The following is a 14,907-nucleotide window of genomic DNA, read 5'->3' on the forward strand; positions in this document are numbered from 1 at the left end:
AACTATAGTAAAATGCTACCTTCCATGTGTACATGGCAGGCAGTGTTTCCTCCGTATGCACTTCAGAGTGCAAAAGAGATGTGTAAAGACACATCCGACATAACTTTAAAGTTCTCTTTTGCCCAGCAGAGCGCAAATGACAAATTGCCTGGAGGGGGCTTGTTTGCACGTAAGAGCAAATATAAGCGGTCCCCTCTGGCAAGTTACTCACCGGGTGGGTGTTTTTGGAACATGCCATCGAGGGTACTTGCATATGGATGCACCACTGAATAGGAACACAGCAGAAGTCTTCTAATGTATACATAAACCCCATCACTAGTGCTACAAGTGAGGCATGAGATATACGGACAAAGATTCCGAGCATTTCTTCCTTTTCTTCTTGATTTACATATCTTCGCTTTTCACGCCTGCTCTGTTGTCAAGGCTTTTGAGGTATGGCGCAAAGGAGAGTGTACACACATGGATGACCTTTCTAAATCATTTGAAAAATGCAAGGAAGAGTATAGTGTTGGGGCACAAGATCGTCTTTACTATTATCATATGAGGTATTGGGTGATGCATAGCTCAGTGAGGGATGCAGCTTCTTGTCAATTACTCTCGTGAGACTATTCTAGATCACACAGATCCAAAGAAAAGATTAGAAAGCAGTTTTGAACAATCTGTAGAAGTTCGATAGTGTTCTAAAACTGAATTAAAAAAAAAAAAAGGATAGCAGATCTTTCCACTTCAAGAGTTCTGACAAAATGTACCCTTTTGCACATATTAACAAGTAAAGTTCAGGGCACCATATATCTAGTCACTTCCATTGAATTCTGGACTACTCTGCTAGTATTTATGTGGTTCTAGCTAGGAACTTGGTAAATCGGCTGCAGAGACTGCAAAATGCCACAGCACAGCCTTTGTTCAGACTTTAATGTTTTGATCACATTACGCCAGCTCTCTGCTGTCTTCACTGGATGCTCTTAGAGATATGTGTTACGTTCATGTCAGTCTGTATTGCCCATAGATCCTGGAATGGTCCCAGACCTCTGTTCTTGCATGGGAAATGTCAGACACATATCCCCCACGCACATAATATCAGCAGCCATCCTTCTTTCATCTGTCCCTAAAAACAAGATTAAGGTGCATGGGTGACCACTTTTTAGTATGTGCCTCCACTTTGTGAAATTTATGGTTTATGATTTTGGAAGACATAAAAGACCATCTTCAGTTTAGAATGTGTCTCAAAACGTTTGTTTTTCTATCCTATGAATCGGGAACTGGAAGGGTGCAAATAATGTTCCATTCACAAGAACTCCAAAATCCTCTCTACTGTGAAATATTTTACTGGAATGTGTTGCTGCAAATTAACTGAGAAACGCTCGATAGCAGTGCATGGTTTTGAAGGATCGAATTGCCCACACAATTCAGTTTTCTGTTAAAGTTAAGACAAAACAAACGTAAGTAATTTTGTCCGAATTGAATACAAACCTATGCACGTTATGATTGACCATGTTTTCTGATAATTGTTAATCATGCATATATATATATACACATGGTTTTGTCTGCATTCACATTTGCTTTTTGCATTGTTAAAAATCAGATGATCAGCATTTAAGCATTAAGCAGTGTTAAGGATCAAAATTGCTGGGCGCTATTTAGTTCCTGTTTGCAGCCTAGAAGAGTATCGTTAGCTTGACACCAACAGCCGGAGGAGCCACTTTAGCCATTAACTCTGTGTGTTTAGCAATTTGTATGAAGGTGCATTTGGAAACCTATTAAGCATAATTGTTCATATTGGACAAAATGTTTACATCTCATGTAGATGTTAGATTTGTGTCATACTGTGTATCAGCTCCTCTTTACCCCCGAGGTAGCTCCAGCTAACTGGGTGATCCATTCCTAAAACCTTCATTTATTTCCTGATCATCACATTTCTGTCTCGATTACATCCTTTTAGGGTCAGGCACTTAATATTTATTGTTTGTATTGATATAGCTTTGTTAGGGTTGGGCTTTGCACTCTGGCTGGCTCCATCACCCGCCACCCTCGACCATAGCCGACTATTGCCAGCCATAGTTGGCAACCCAATATCATGGTCAAATTCGTTTTGGCTCATAGATGGTCCTTTAGTGCCACAATTACATTGGGCTCTAGGAAATGTTTCGTGCCAATATTAGTTTAGGTCATAGATGGTGCTTTATCGCCACAATTGGTGTAGAATCATAATTGGCGTTTTAGTTGTTTTGGGGTGATAGGCATGGCTTTGGTTCCACCATGAGTTCTGCCTTGTGTATGGCACCTTTTCACCACAATTAGTTTCAAGCAGGAGGTTGTGGTTTAGCGCCATGATTAGTATTGGCTCACATTGAGAATGCATAGTTTATGCTTATAGATGGCGCTTTAATGCAACAATTCGTTTTGGCTGAAAGGGGGCTGTGACAAAATAACTTCTGTTCCACAATAGTGCAGGGATGAGTAGTGGCTAAACCATTTATTCAGACTCACACTGCAACTAAACCAGTAGTGATCGCATTCATGGAGGTGAAACGGGCACAACCGAAAGGTATGCCTCCTTTGGGCACGTGAGCCTAGAGCAAGCTAGCTCTTCAAGAAGGGTTTGAGCTGATAACAGCAGCAACCCAGATAGCTTCACTACAATAGTTTAAAATTAAAAGAATGTTCAATCAAGGTTCTATAAAAAATAAAATAGGAACTTAAATAAAACAATCAAAATTACAAACCCACCCCTGTAAAAGAAACACGTGTTAAATGATACTCTGGGTTGATCAGCAGAGGTGTTCAGGAAAGAGACTTGACGACAATGCCAATAATTCAGTGTATGTTTTTGTAGAATAAGGTAGAGAAGGGGGTTTAAAAGTCACTGTGGTCCGAAAAGGTGGCCCATGAAGACAGGCCCTCTACACAGTATCTTTGTTTTTTTGTCTTTGGGTACTTAACAGCATTGAACGAGGCCTGAAAGATTTCCTGATGCAGTGAGTCGGCATCTGGTTGGTTAATTGGCCAATGACTAGGTCCAACACGCAGTGCAGTCCAAGCAACCACGGCATGTGGCATGGAGAATCTTGGGACAGGCAGGCGATGTCCTGGTTGCTGTAGCTCACAGGCAGTTCAAAAGGGGAATCGGGCCCAGAACTATTTCTTCACTTCTAGGTTGCTGGGAGGCCCAATCCGTGGTCTCCATGGAAAGTTGAGTCCTTAGTTCTTCACTTCCACTCTAGCCAGAAAGTTGTCTGCCACTTTCAGGAGGTCCCCCTTCACCTCCAGTGTGTGCAATCCTGTTCCAGTGCAAAGCCAGCAGAGAGGCCCTGGTCCAACAACAGTGTCACCCACTGTTCCCCTATTTGCCTCTGCCTTGAAAATGTCTGTCTTCACCTCTGACAGCGGACTTTCGAATAAACTGTATCCCCAACAGAGTTCCAGAAGAATCCTTCTTTCAGTGTCCAAAGATGAATGAATGTAGGAGATGATTTGCCCTTCTTATAAAGGCTAAATGTCTCAGGGGATTGGCCTCAAGCAAGCTTAATATAGTGGGGTCTAATCAAGGCTGTTGGAACAAGTGCTCCTTGCCTTATGACATCATACCCAGAGTGCCTTGTCCTGCAGGAAATTGGGGCGGGGGCAGCACAGGAAATGGAGACCGCTCTAACTGAAACCAAGATGATGGAACACTTCTCCTTGACTACCCTTCTCTCAAGGCTACTCTAGTTCCATCCCTTCCCATCTTTGCTGACTTTAAAGGGGTTGTAGGTCAAAGGATCGACAACCAAAGGGTCGAATGGTCAAAGGATCGACACCAAAGGACCGAAAACCAAGGATCGAATTTTTTGTTTTTGGGGGGGTCCCCCCCCAACAACTGTTTTTGTGGTAAAAACCACTTTTTTTCACTAAACGAAAACCCCCCAAAAAATATATAATTACAATTTTTTTTTCGATCCTTTGGTTTTTGATCCTTTGGTGTCGATCCTTTGACCATTCGACCCTTTGGATTCGATCCTTTGACCAGACACCCTTCAAAGGGATGCTAGTGGTCAAAACCCTGGTGCAAGTGTGGCTTTGTTATGTTAGAGCTGTCTTTAAAGCACTGGTTCCCAAGAGACCTTCTTTGTGAGGTTCCTGTGCCATTGGAAAAAGGTTTGTCCTTTCTGCACGGGGGTCAAAGATGCAGCATCTTTGCTGTTGTTCTATATTGCAGCTTTGGGGACAGTGAGACCAGGCACTAATGCACATCAGTCCTGACACTAGTGTGATATCAAATTGCTGTTGCTTTACAGCTGTGTGTTCTTAGTAGTCACCATAACAAAACCAGGCATTGCTAATATTTGCAGATTTACTTGCCACCAGACTGACTGTGGCATACAATTATTAAGCATGGAAACGGGGATACTAATGTGCAAGTTCAGCGTGGCAAAAAGGCGCAAACTTATCAGCTGTGGGATTAGCCCACTAGAGGGGGAGGGGGCTTTGTTGATAGCCACACAGTGCTGTGCACTAGGTTGGAGAATGCCCTAAATAATTGTATTTCAAGCAAATAACATATAGGCGATAAGGTTGGAGTACAGGTAAGTATATAGGGCTTAACATTAGACCGAGGCACTATAAACAGGCTTCAGAACATGCTTTTTCTCTAGAAAAAAAAACACATTTCATTAACTTGCTTAGTAGCTGCAACGGCTGGCAGCACATAGCAAATTACACATTCCCAGCATCATACATTAAGAAATGAACATCCTTTGATACTTTCAAGGTCTGGAAGCGAAGCTCATGGGTGCCGGGGAAAGGCAGTGAATGCACAATCATTTTATAATTCGGCATATTAATTTATGAAACTGCTCTACTGACGTTTTCAAAATGTCCCATGGCGGTTTCAAATTGCCACTTTGCACATCTGAGCCTGGGAAGAGGTTCGAAGAGTTCCTAAGATGCAACATTAAAACGGTAACTTGTCCATGGTTCAAGGCTCCTGCAGTGTCATGGTCGGTTGTACTTTCATGAGAAACAGATGGAGATCACCGGCAGCATATGAATAAAGATCCGCTGGTCATCTCAAATGTCTCAATGTTTTGGCACTATGAGGTGGGAATTGTGGGTTGGCCTGTGATGTCATAGAGGTGGTCGAGGGTGGTGTGGCAAGATTTGCCAGACCCAAACATTTCAGGTTAATGTATGTCCCACTGTAGGGGAATGGCGTAGCTCAACCAATTAGCCTCACGTGGAGGACTACCCTAATGATGCAATGTGGTTTGATGCTAATTCATTTGTATGATTATAAAAGCTCTTGTTTTAGGGGTGTTTCTTTGACGGCGCCTTTCATGCAGTTCTGTTCTGCATTCTTGTGAATTTTGCTTTCCTAGCTACACCTGGGCCCAGAATAAATTGTGTTCTTGCCTGGTGTACACTCCTTTTTGGATTACTTTTATAATTTTTATTGGTGCTTTCTGTGGCAACCCATTGTACACTAAGATGAAAAGGCCACTTCTCCCTGCTGTCACATTGTGTTCTAGCAGCTGTCAGGAATGCACATGTGCCCTCTGAGCCTACTCTGCGCCATGCAGGGCTGGGGCTGAGGGTGTCTGTAGACTACCTCGACATGGTTATGTTTATAGATACCTGGACACAATGATTATTTTTACAATGTGTTATCACAGGGATTAATTGGGCATTTTTTTGATTGTTTGAGATATATAACCACTTTGGAACCCTGACGAAGATGTGGGTGGGATGTTTTGGAAGCCGAATTATTACACCATTTGGACACAGAAGATAATGCATGTCCAGTCTACCATCACAGCCCTAACGTTGAAACACATCTTGGGTATAATATGGGTTATGTATTTAAGCACGATTTCTGACTAAAATTGTTTGATAATATTGTGTGCTGTGTTTTGCTCACAATATGAGTTGTGTTTGTTACCCTATGTAGTAAGTAAACACATTGTAAACTGTTCTTTTATACATATAATTGAGTTTCACCAAAGGATATACACAAGCTTGTACAGTGAATCTAGTGTATATACTCTTTATACCTCAACAATAGCATTTATGAGAAGGGGGTCTGAATTAGCAGATCTCTTTCAGAACATTATTACCTGCATCATATTATATTAATAAACATCCAAAAAGCTAGGGCTTTCACACCCTTTCAGATGGCAATACGTCCCAGTGGCTCTTTAACGCCACCTAGTGTGGCAACACAATTGTGGCTCATAGATGTTGCTGTATCGCCACAATTAGTTTTGGCTCTTATATATCTCATTAGCACCACCAGGTGCCAAAGATATGATTACACAAATATGGGATAGACAGTGGACACTGAAAATCACTGGGCAGCCAGTGGGGTTAGGCAAATGCAGGGCAAATGCAGGGATGCTACATACACTCCTCCACCTTAACATTGCACCTGGTATTTTTGCCTGGAACATGGGGGGTAATCCTGCATGGAAAAAGTTCCCTTTTGCAAAGCCATCGGCTTCGCCAGAACCGTTTTTTTACTAAACGGTGAAATGGGTTATATGTGATCTTAGCGACCACAATTAGAGTGGTAAATTTCCTTGCTGACAAACTACTGAATGTTTTTTAAATTTGAGGGGGGGGGGGTCGGACCCTTATAACGCCATCCTAACCCCACCCGACCCATTTTAACCTCTTTAGCACACTACTCTTTATTTAATTAATGTTTGTAGTGTTTTTCAGTGTTATGGTCCACTCTGAAATTTACCACTCTGTTTTAGATATATTGACTGGATAACGTGAAATGTTGTCCCAGTCTTTACCTGCCAAAGTACAGCAAGTCTAGTTTCAAAATGTGGTAGATCCATATCATCTACAATTAATGGGTTTACTGATCTTATACATGGAGTTTAGTGCAGGCATTCCTCTGAACAATGAATGCCTAATATTTTTAAAAGCTGTTCATTGTGAGCTGTAAGCAGCTCAACATTCACCTGCTTAAAGATGGCCTCAAGCAAATTCTTTAAATAATTGTTTGCCTAAGGTGCGGATTATTGAACTGATAACCATTAAGCTTTGTAACAACTTCTTAATTGTGCATTCAATGGTTTGTCACTCAAAATGATTCTTCGGATGTAGGGGTTTATTCTATATTCAACTAATCGAAGATGTATACAGCAAGAGCAGTAGTAGAACTGTTTAAAATTGCAATGAGTGACACACATTTTTGTAGAATATCACTGCTGCCCAAATGTTTTTTCTGTATGGTGAATTCTCTGTGAAGAATGTATCTTTTTAAAATTAAAGTATGTTCTGAGAAGGAGGGGTGATTATAGTGACAGGCCACAAGTTGGCAGCAATCTAACATAAGTCGTATTGACCGACATGTATTCCTTCTTTTAGTAGGCTTTAAAAAGCTCTGTGACTGATGTTCAGTATTGCCTATGGAGCCAAGAGCAAGATAATAACTTTGTGCCCCTGGAGTGGCCTCTCTACATTAGTGAGAGAGTGAGTCCATCTGGCAGTGCTGGAATCACAGTGAAGGTTCAACTGTTGGACTTCCTGCCTTTAGAGGCAACGGTTGAAAATTGCCAATCCTGGAGGAGTGTGGTGGTCACTCCAAAATATGGCAGATTAGTTTTGGGTCCCCTGCTGCCCCGGTGCGTTAAATAGCCACAACCATGTTTAAAGGCTGTCCCCTGTGTCCAAATGTGGCACAGCAGGAGGGGGCTCAGCAAATAGCGAACAGTGTGCAATTTCCCATGCACCGGAGTGAACCGTGCAATGGGTAATATTTTCTTCCTTTCCCGCTCATCCAACTACAGTGGGAATCTTGCATGATGCAGGGAAAAGGAAGGTTGGTTTCTTGTTTGTACTCCATGTTCATTAAGAGCTGGGTGGGTAAAGGTGAGGAGGCCAAAATAATGTGGGAACGATCATATGCACAACTATAACTGAGGAGTAATGGTCTTATGTATGTTTTCAGACATAAAATGTGTTCTTCAATGCCCCATATAAACTGATTCATTTTAAATAACTGTATCAATCATACCTTTTTCCCATAACGGGATGCACCCAGAAGTGAGGCATATTTGTACTTGATGGCAGGAAGAAAATGCTAACTTCCTTCACCTAACCTGGTCATACATAGGGCTTCAGAAACTTTTGGCGGGTGTGTTTGAAGAAGTGGGTAACATGATTGGGAAGGAGTTCGATTTTGACCCCCTGATGGTCCTGTTAAACTTTATCAAAGATATTTCTACACATGCCCGGAAACCTGCTTGCCTGTTTGTAGTAGCATGTAAATGTGTTGCAGAAAATTGGAGCAGAGGACCAGCACCGAAAGTTAAAACATGGCTAAGTGGCATATTGTTGCGAGTGCTTGAAGAGACTCGTGCCCAAACACTACCAATGACATCTAGACCTACGGACATTTGGACTCTGTATAGAAACTATCTGCTGGGAATCCCCCTTTGGAAAAGTAAGCGAATGAGGGAAATCTGTTGGTGTAAAAAGTACGCAGGATGGTACGAAAGTGACGGCTAGAAGATACAGGTGTTGATAGTTCAAATGGTATGTCTTGGTGACTAAGTTGTATATACTATAATTTTTTAAAAATTATACTATGTACAATGTATACACTCTTTCCATAATTGAAACATTTAATGTTGTTGGTAATGGAAATGTAGAAAAACAAATCACCCCAAAAATCTAGTGAACAATTAAGTTTGTGAAAAAATACAAATAATAAGCCGTAATGTCCAATGCCACTTGTCTTTCATTCTATTTTTGCAGAGCTCCAACGGCCCTGTGAAAAAGTCCATGCGTGAGAAGGCAGTGGAGCGGAGGAATGTCAATAAAGAGCACAACAGTAACTTTAAGGCTGGCTATATTCCAATTGATGAAGACCGTCTACATAAAACTGGTTTAAGGGGCAGAAAAGGAAACTTGGCGATTTGTGTGATTGTAGTGCTGTTTATCTTGGCTGTCATCAATTTGATTGTGAGTATACTACATATTTATTACGTTGTGTCACATTTTCCAAACTCATTTTCGAAATTGAAAAGGTTTCTGATGAATATTTCTTATTGATATTATGTAACTTTTGCCTATGGGTGTGGATGAACTACATGACAATGGAGCTACATATTTCAAATACAAAAAAAAAACAGAATTACACGCAGTAGAGGTGTGCATTTCATATCTTATGTTATATATTATTTTACTATGTTTTTGTACTGTGCCAAAATCAGCACGGTATAACATTTCAAGGTTCTGAATACTTGTCCAGGTGTACTGGGATCCTGCCCCAGGTTACCAGACCTTAGTCTGCTTGGAATAATAGCCTGAGGAAGAAAGAAGTAAGAGAAAGCGTGAAAGGAGTTTGCATAAACAGGAAGGGAGTTAAGCACGGCTAATTGCTTGTATAAGTACGGATGGGTGTTCTAGAGAGAAGTGACACAAAAGAGTCTATGTTGAGCCTCTGCACACAGTGTGGTTCCAAGGCAGTTTTGGTGTATTACGAGATAGAAATCGAACATTGTTGGGTATATGAGCGGCTCGAGAGCATGCACTATGCATGGGCAATCTTGGTAGCTACGTAGGCTTAAAATACCTACTGTGTCTACTTACGTTACCACATGTACATTCTTGATTACTAATTTTGAGGCTGCCAGGCCAACTCATAAGGTAGCCTAATCCAAGAGTAGAACAGAAGGCAAGGAAGTGGGATGGGCAGAATTTTAGCCGTATATGCAAATCAAAGGATGTGGAAGTTCTGTATGCCACAGTAAGGCCCCCCACAGTACTGAGGAGGGGAGGGAATATTTTGTGCTGCAAGCCAATGTAAACAGCAATGCGCCCGAGGAACAGCATTGAAGGCTCGAACAGTCATTTCTATACTAGGGATAAGTGGCTGGACATGTAGACGCATACATGTTATCATAAAAAAATTCTAATCGCTCTAATTAAAATAGGCAAAAGCATTGGATGGTGACATTCTAAGACATATCTGAAGCCCAAACAGTATCGCAACAGCTTCACAAATGTTTTATTGTCAAGAAACTAAGAGCTTTGATTCTTAATTTTCATTGTTATTTTTTGTTTTTGTCTGATGCGTTCCCCACTGCAAGAGAACATTCAATCCTGCAGCTTGCAACCCAGAAGAGGTGATGGCTGGAAGGTTTATAATTAATCTGAACCTGTGGCATTTCTCTGGGCATCCTGCCAGACCATTGTTCTTCGCCCGCAGAGCAATTACAAAAGGGGAAAGACCATATGCAAATCCGGCTTGGCCCCGGCCAAACTGCTTGTTCACATACCTTCTGCATGAGACCACACGCGGACATGTTTCGGCCCTGTTCAGTCTCATCACTGGCACTACTGGATGAGCCAGATGAAGTGATTATTTCTTTTTACCTCTACACCATCATTATTTTCACCTCGACCATCAGGAAATATTACCCGTGGTCCACCACTGGGGGCTACATTCATTTCAGCCTTGAACTTTGTTTTAAATTCCCTTTTGCATATGTCTGAGAATATTAGCTTAAATCTTGCAGAGCCAAAAAATATGTTAAATACGCTGAACTCAAAAATGCTTTTGTGGAAGTCTTTATTGTAGCCTCAAGGTCCCATGGTTCCTAACCGCTAAATGTTATTTTTTTTTCTGGTAGTAGTGCTCCCCAGATGATTTTAGTGGTTCCCCTGTTTTTAAAAAGGTGTATAGTGATGCCCTTTCCTTGTGTGCACTGGTTTCATTGGCTATGTCACAACAATATCAGCCCAATGAAAGCTGTAAAAATTTACATCAAGAGGTGGTGGTCTTGACTCAGTTGCAGGAATTACTCACTATTGTCTTAAATTCCAGAGACAACTGACCATGATCCCTTGAATTATTCCATTTTTTACCAACAAAGAAAAACAAATTAGGTGGCAAAAAGGGTAAAGAATAAAGGGGAAACAAGTAAAATATGAAATCAAGCACGGTGTATAATCGCGGGTCTAGATGGGTGCTAAAAAATGACCAGAATTATATGATAAGACATGTATAATGCACCTGTACACTGTGGTTCTAGGGACAACAAGACAAGGGAGGGAAGACTAGGGGAGGACAAGACAAACGCTCTTACTAGGCCTTGTGTCATTCAGATTGTGCAAGTGCGACAACGCAAAGTGCAGGAGAGGGCGAAGTGCTAGGGAGCGGAAAGAGGGAAGTGCAGTCAGGGCAGCACGGCTCTGCTTAAGTGCAAGGAGGCAGGGAACTGTAGAGGTTAGAGGCCGTAAGTGCGCAGTAGGCCCAGAGGCAGCGGAGAGGGAACTGATCATGGAGGAGCCTGGTACCCAGAGAGACCCTGAGGGTAGCCAAGCAAACAGTTGGCGCAGCGGACAGGTAGGTCAGCAGGGGAGGGAGAGAGAGCAGGCAGAGGAATAAAGGAAGGTCTTGAGCTGCTTCCAGAACTTCAGGTGGTCTGGCTCAAGTTTGAGCCGGGCAGGGAGGCCATTCCAGAGGGAGGTGCCCACTCTCTGCCTGGAGAAGCGTCTGAACCTCAGTGAATTGGAGGTAGCCGAGCAAAGGGCTCGAGAAGGAATGTATTTTGGAAGAGGGAGTTGGATGTAGTGCGGGCCCCGGCCCCATAAGGCCTTATGTACAATGCAGAGGATCTTGAACTTGATCCTTGCAGCCACTGGGAGCCAGTAGAGAGATTTCAGGGCCGGAGAGATCCGGTCCCTGGGCTTGAGGCCAAGGATAAGTCTTGCAGTCCTGTTCTAGATTAGTTGCAGGGGGCGGAGAGTAGCGGAAGGCAGATCGAGAAAGAGGCTGTTGCAGTAGTCCAGCCTAGAGAGAACCAGGGCTCTGGAGACAGTGTTCTTTTGAGGGAAAGTGAGAAAAGGAAGAATACCTCTCAGTAGATGCAGCTGGTAGTGGGCCTTCTTGGCAAGGCCCGTGATATGAGGAGAGAAGGAGAGAGTGGAGTTGAAGATGACACCAAGGTTTTTGCCTCACAGGAAGGCGAAGGAAGATGGCCCAAGGAGGGCAGCCAGAGTGAGAGGGGGAAGGCGGGAGCAGCAGTCCCAATGAGAAGGATCTCCGTCTTACTGGCATTAAGGCAGAGATCGTTGGAGGCGCACCAATCCAGAATTGCGGATAGACACACAGGAATGAGCGAGAGGGGAACGAGGCTGAGGGGAGTCTGAAAGAGAACTGAGTTGTCCGCATTACACTGAAAGTTAGAGGAGAAGGTAGAGATCAGGTGGGCCATAGGGACCAAGTAGACATTGAAGAGCCAGGGTGAAACGATAGAGGTCTGGGGAACATCAAGTGTGATTACAGAAATCGTTCAAGGCTGGAGCGAGGGTGTCAATGTGGTCCTTGAAGGTTCTGGAGGAGCAGGGGAGCACCTGTTTGGACGTCACTTTCATAGATCGGACTTGTCTAGAAGCTTCATCAGATGTAGTCGGAGAGAAAGAGGAGAAAGGAGGAAGAGAGGGAGAGGCGGGCAGAGGGGGGCTGAGAGAGGAGATCGAGGACAGGATATCCTGAGTTTTAGTGGTGAAGTGAGAAGCGAGGACAGGATATCCTTAGTTTTAGTGGTGAAGTGAGAAGCCAGAGACATACAGGGGGCCTGGGAGGGAACAGGAGAGGTGGAGACTGCAGAAGGATTAGCCAGCTCTTTGCAGATTTTAAGAGTTTGGCGCATCGAGCAAGGAGTTTCATCTGATCTACCTGTTTGTGTTATGTACTACCACTATTTTAAATGATGTTACAGACTTATTTGAAGAAGATCCTCATGATTTACTGGGAATTTCAACGTATTCAATAAACAAAAGCCCAATAAATGCGGTAGCGGGTATAGGTATATCAACACTGGTATCCCAGTAAACATAAATGTACCTATGCAGGTATCTTTGTCTGATCCATGTCCTCCGTCTGTGCCATCGACGAAGTTAAAAGAACACTGCCCTAGATCTTCGTTGAACCAACAAAAGAGCCTGTTAGTTACATTAGAACAAAGAAGAGTAACTGTGGTCGGGGGAATAGCTTCCTAGAAGTAATCCCTTGGAGTCGGTGGCACACCCATGGAACCGAGATCACTTATAAATGCCTCCTGGTTGAACAAATTCCAATTTCCTCAGAAGAAACCACCTTAAACTGATTTAATGTTGTGCCCTTGTTTAACTCAGTTCCCTGTTTACGTGCAGTTGTTGCGAGTGATATAGATCAAGTCGCATTTTTTAAATGATTCCCAGTTGGACTGTGTATTTTTACCTATCTGCTCTAGATTGCCTGGCATACTCTCCTGCCATGGCTTCTTATATTCACTCCGTGTTTCTGTCTACTTCCACAGTTGTACATTTACTTGAATGGATAATATATCCTCTTGATATATTATTCGATTCAGTGTCTCCATGTACTTGCATTCCATGTATTCACATACTGATAAGGGCCTTGATTGTAATTCACTTCCCCTTTTTACAGTGAGTCTCTTCGCTGACACAATTCGCGTTGCCTCTTGGACGGACGGACGGACGGACACACACACACACACACACACATACACACACGCACACCACCTGTAATCTCACAGGCGGTATGCTGTAACTCCCCGGGTGTTGCTGCTCAAGCAACCTCTGTAGCTCTACTACTCAAATATGAAGTTCTTATATGCATTTCTGGCACTACAATTAGTCGAAACTGTGAACATTAATTAGGCAGGCAAACACTTGGTTTCATGAGCATCCTGAATGCCTCCTAATGCTGGTTCCTGTTCCGCAGAATGCAGCAAAGTGGCTGCTGCAAAAAGAAAAGGCACAACTAATGGCACACAAGTCACTTCACAAAAAGCAGAGCACTCGCCGAGAGCAGCAAACGCTATTCACTGGTTTGTAGGTTAGTACGCTCTGGGCAGTAGTCGCAAGGAAGCCAAATAAGCAGTCGTGCGGCTCGGGTCTTAGGAGGTGATCAGGGCGTTTATGACACAAACGCCTCAAGCCAGTATGCAGGTTAGTCGGGTAGTTAGCATGCAGGGAGATGCAACCCATCTGTACAGAGCAGGTGCCGGTGTTATCCAGTGGAGGTTTTGCCGCTGCAAGCGTGTTCCCCTCCCCCCCACTGGTTTCTCCCCCGGCCGTAGATTCTGGGTGTTGCGGCGCTCTGCTAACGTGACTTATCTCCGACCTGGGCAGGGGTCAGGTGAATCCAGGTGGGGCTTGGCCCATGCACGTTTCCACACTCTGATCACTGTGGTGGGCTAGTGGTGTGCTGTGCCTGCCTTGCCTCCTACTTTCCCGCGCTTATCTTGAGTGAGGCGATGGGCCGGAGATCCGTTCCGGTGGGGCGTGGCCCCTCACACATGCTCCTGGTCCCGGAGCTCTGTACAACACATCTTACCTGGAAGGATTCTCAAATGCAAGCCCTGGGCTGGGGCTGCGCATGTCCATTTCCTGGTACGCGCCCAAGATGGCTGCCTTTTTGTAGTTATAGCGCTCATGGGCATTGTAGTATTTAGAGCGGTTCTGTGCTTTCGCCAGTATCAACGCCTGTAAAAGGGGCAAAGCAACAGTTTGTAGCGACATCTGGCTCCATTGGCATAATGCTGCAGCTGCAATGTGATTACCACCTGCTGTGTGGCCCTTTTAGGTGGTCTGGCTCCCTTACTGGGCCTTGGTGTGCTCAGTACCTGTTGTCCCTGTGCCTGACCGTTGGCCTGGTTCCTGACATTCACTTTCTCTCTTCTGTTCTGTTTACTTTTATTCGCATTTGGCGCAGTCGCCGATACGCCCCGGTGCCCCCACTATTCTTGGGTTGACTCACCAGCTCTTGTTGGTGTTCTCTGGCTCGTCCGCAGTCAACCGGCGAAGGAACACAGCCTGCTTTCCTCTCATAACTGCTTTCCCTTCATTCTTCATCTCCCACGGCTTCTTTTCAGCACACCCACTTTCGCTTCAGGCTATGGT

The 14,907-nt window shown here is 43.8% G+C and overlaps 1 protein-coding gene across 1 annotated transcript in view; it reads left to right on the forward strand.

Annotated features, from left to right (window-relative positions):
• SGCB (sarcoglycan beta) overlaps nucleotides 1–14,907 on the forward strand; it is a 415,573-nt gene that overhangs the window by 17,633 nt on the left and 383,033 nt on the right. Inside the window, exon 2 of the mRNA XM_069631676.1 lies at nucleotides 8,746–8,952. Coding sequence (XP_069487777.1) covers nucleotides 8,746–8,952 — 207 coding nt within the window. The remainder of the gene's footprint in view (nucleotides 1–8,745; nucleotides 8,953–14,907) is intronic.

Source organism: Ambystoma mexicanum, chromosome 6q (genome assembly GCF_040938575.1).
Source record: "Ambystoma mexicanum isolate Mex_15411 chromosome 6q, UKY_AmexF1_1, whole genome shotgun sequence".
Classification (NCBI taxonomy): Eukaryota; Metazoa; Chordata; class Amphibia; order Caudata; family Ambystomatidae; genus Ambystoma; species Ambystoma mexicanum.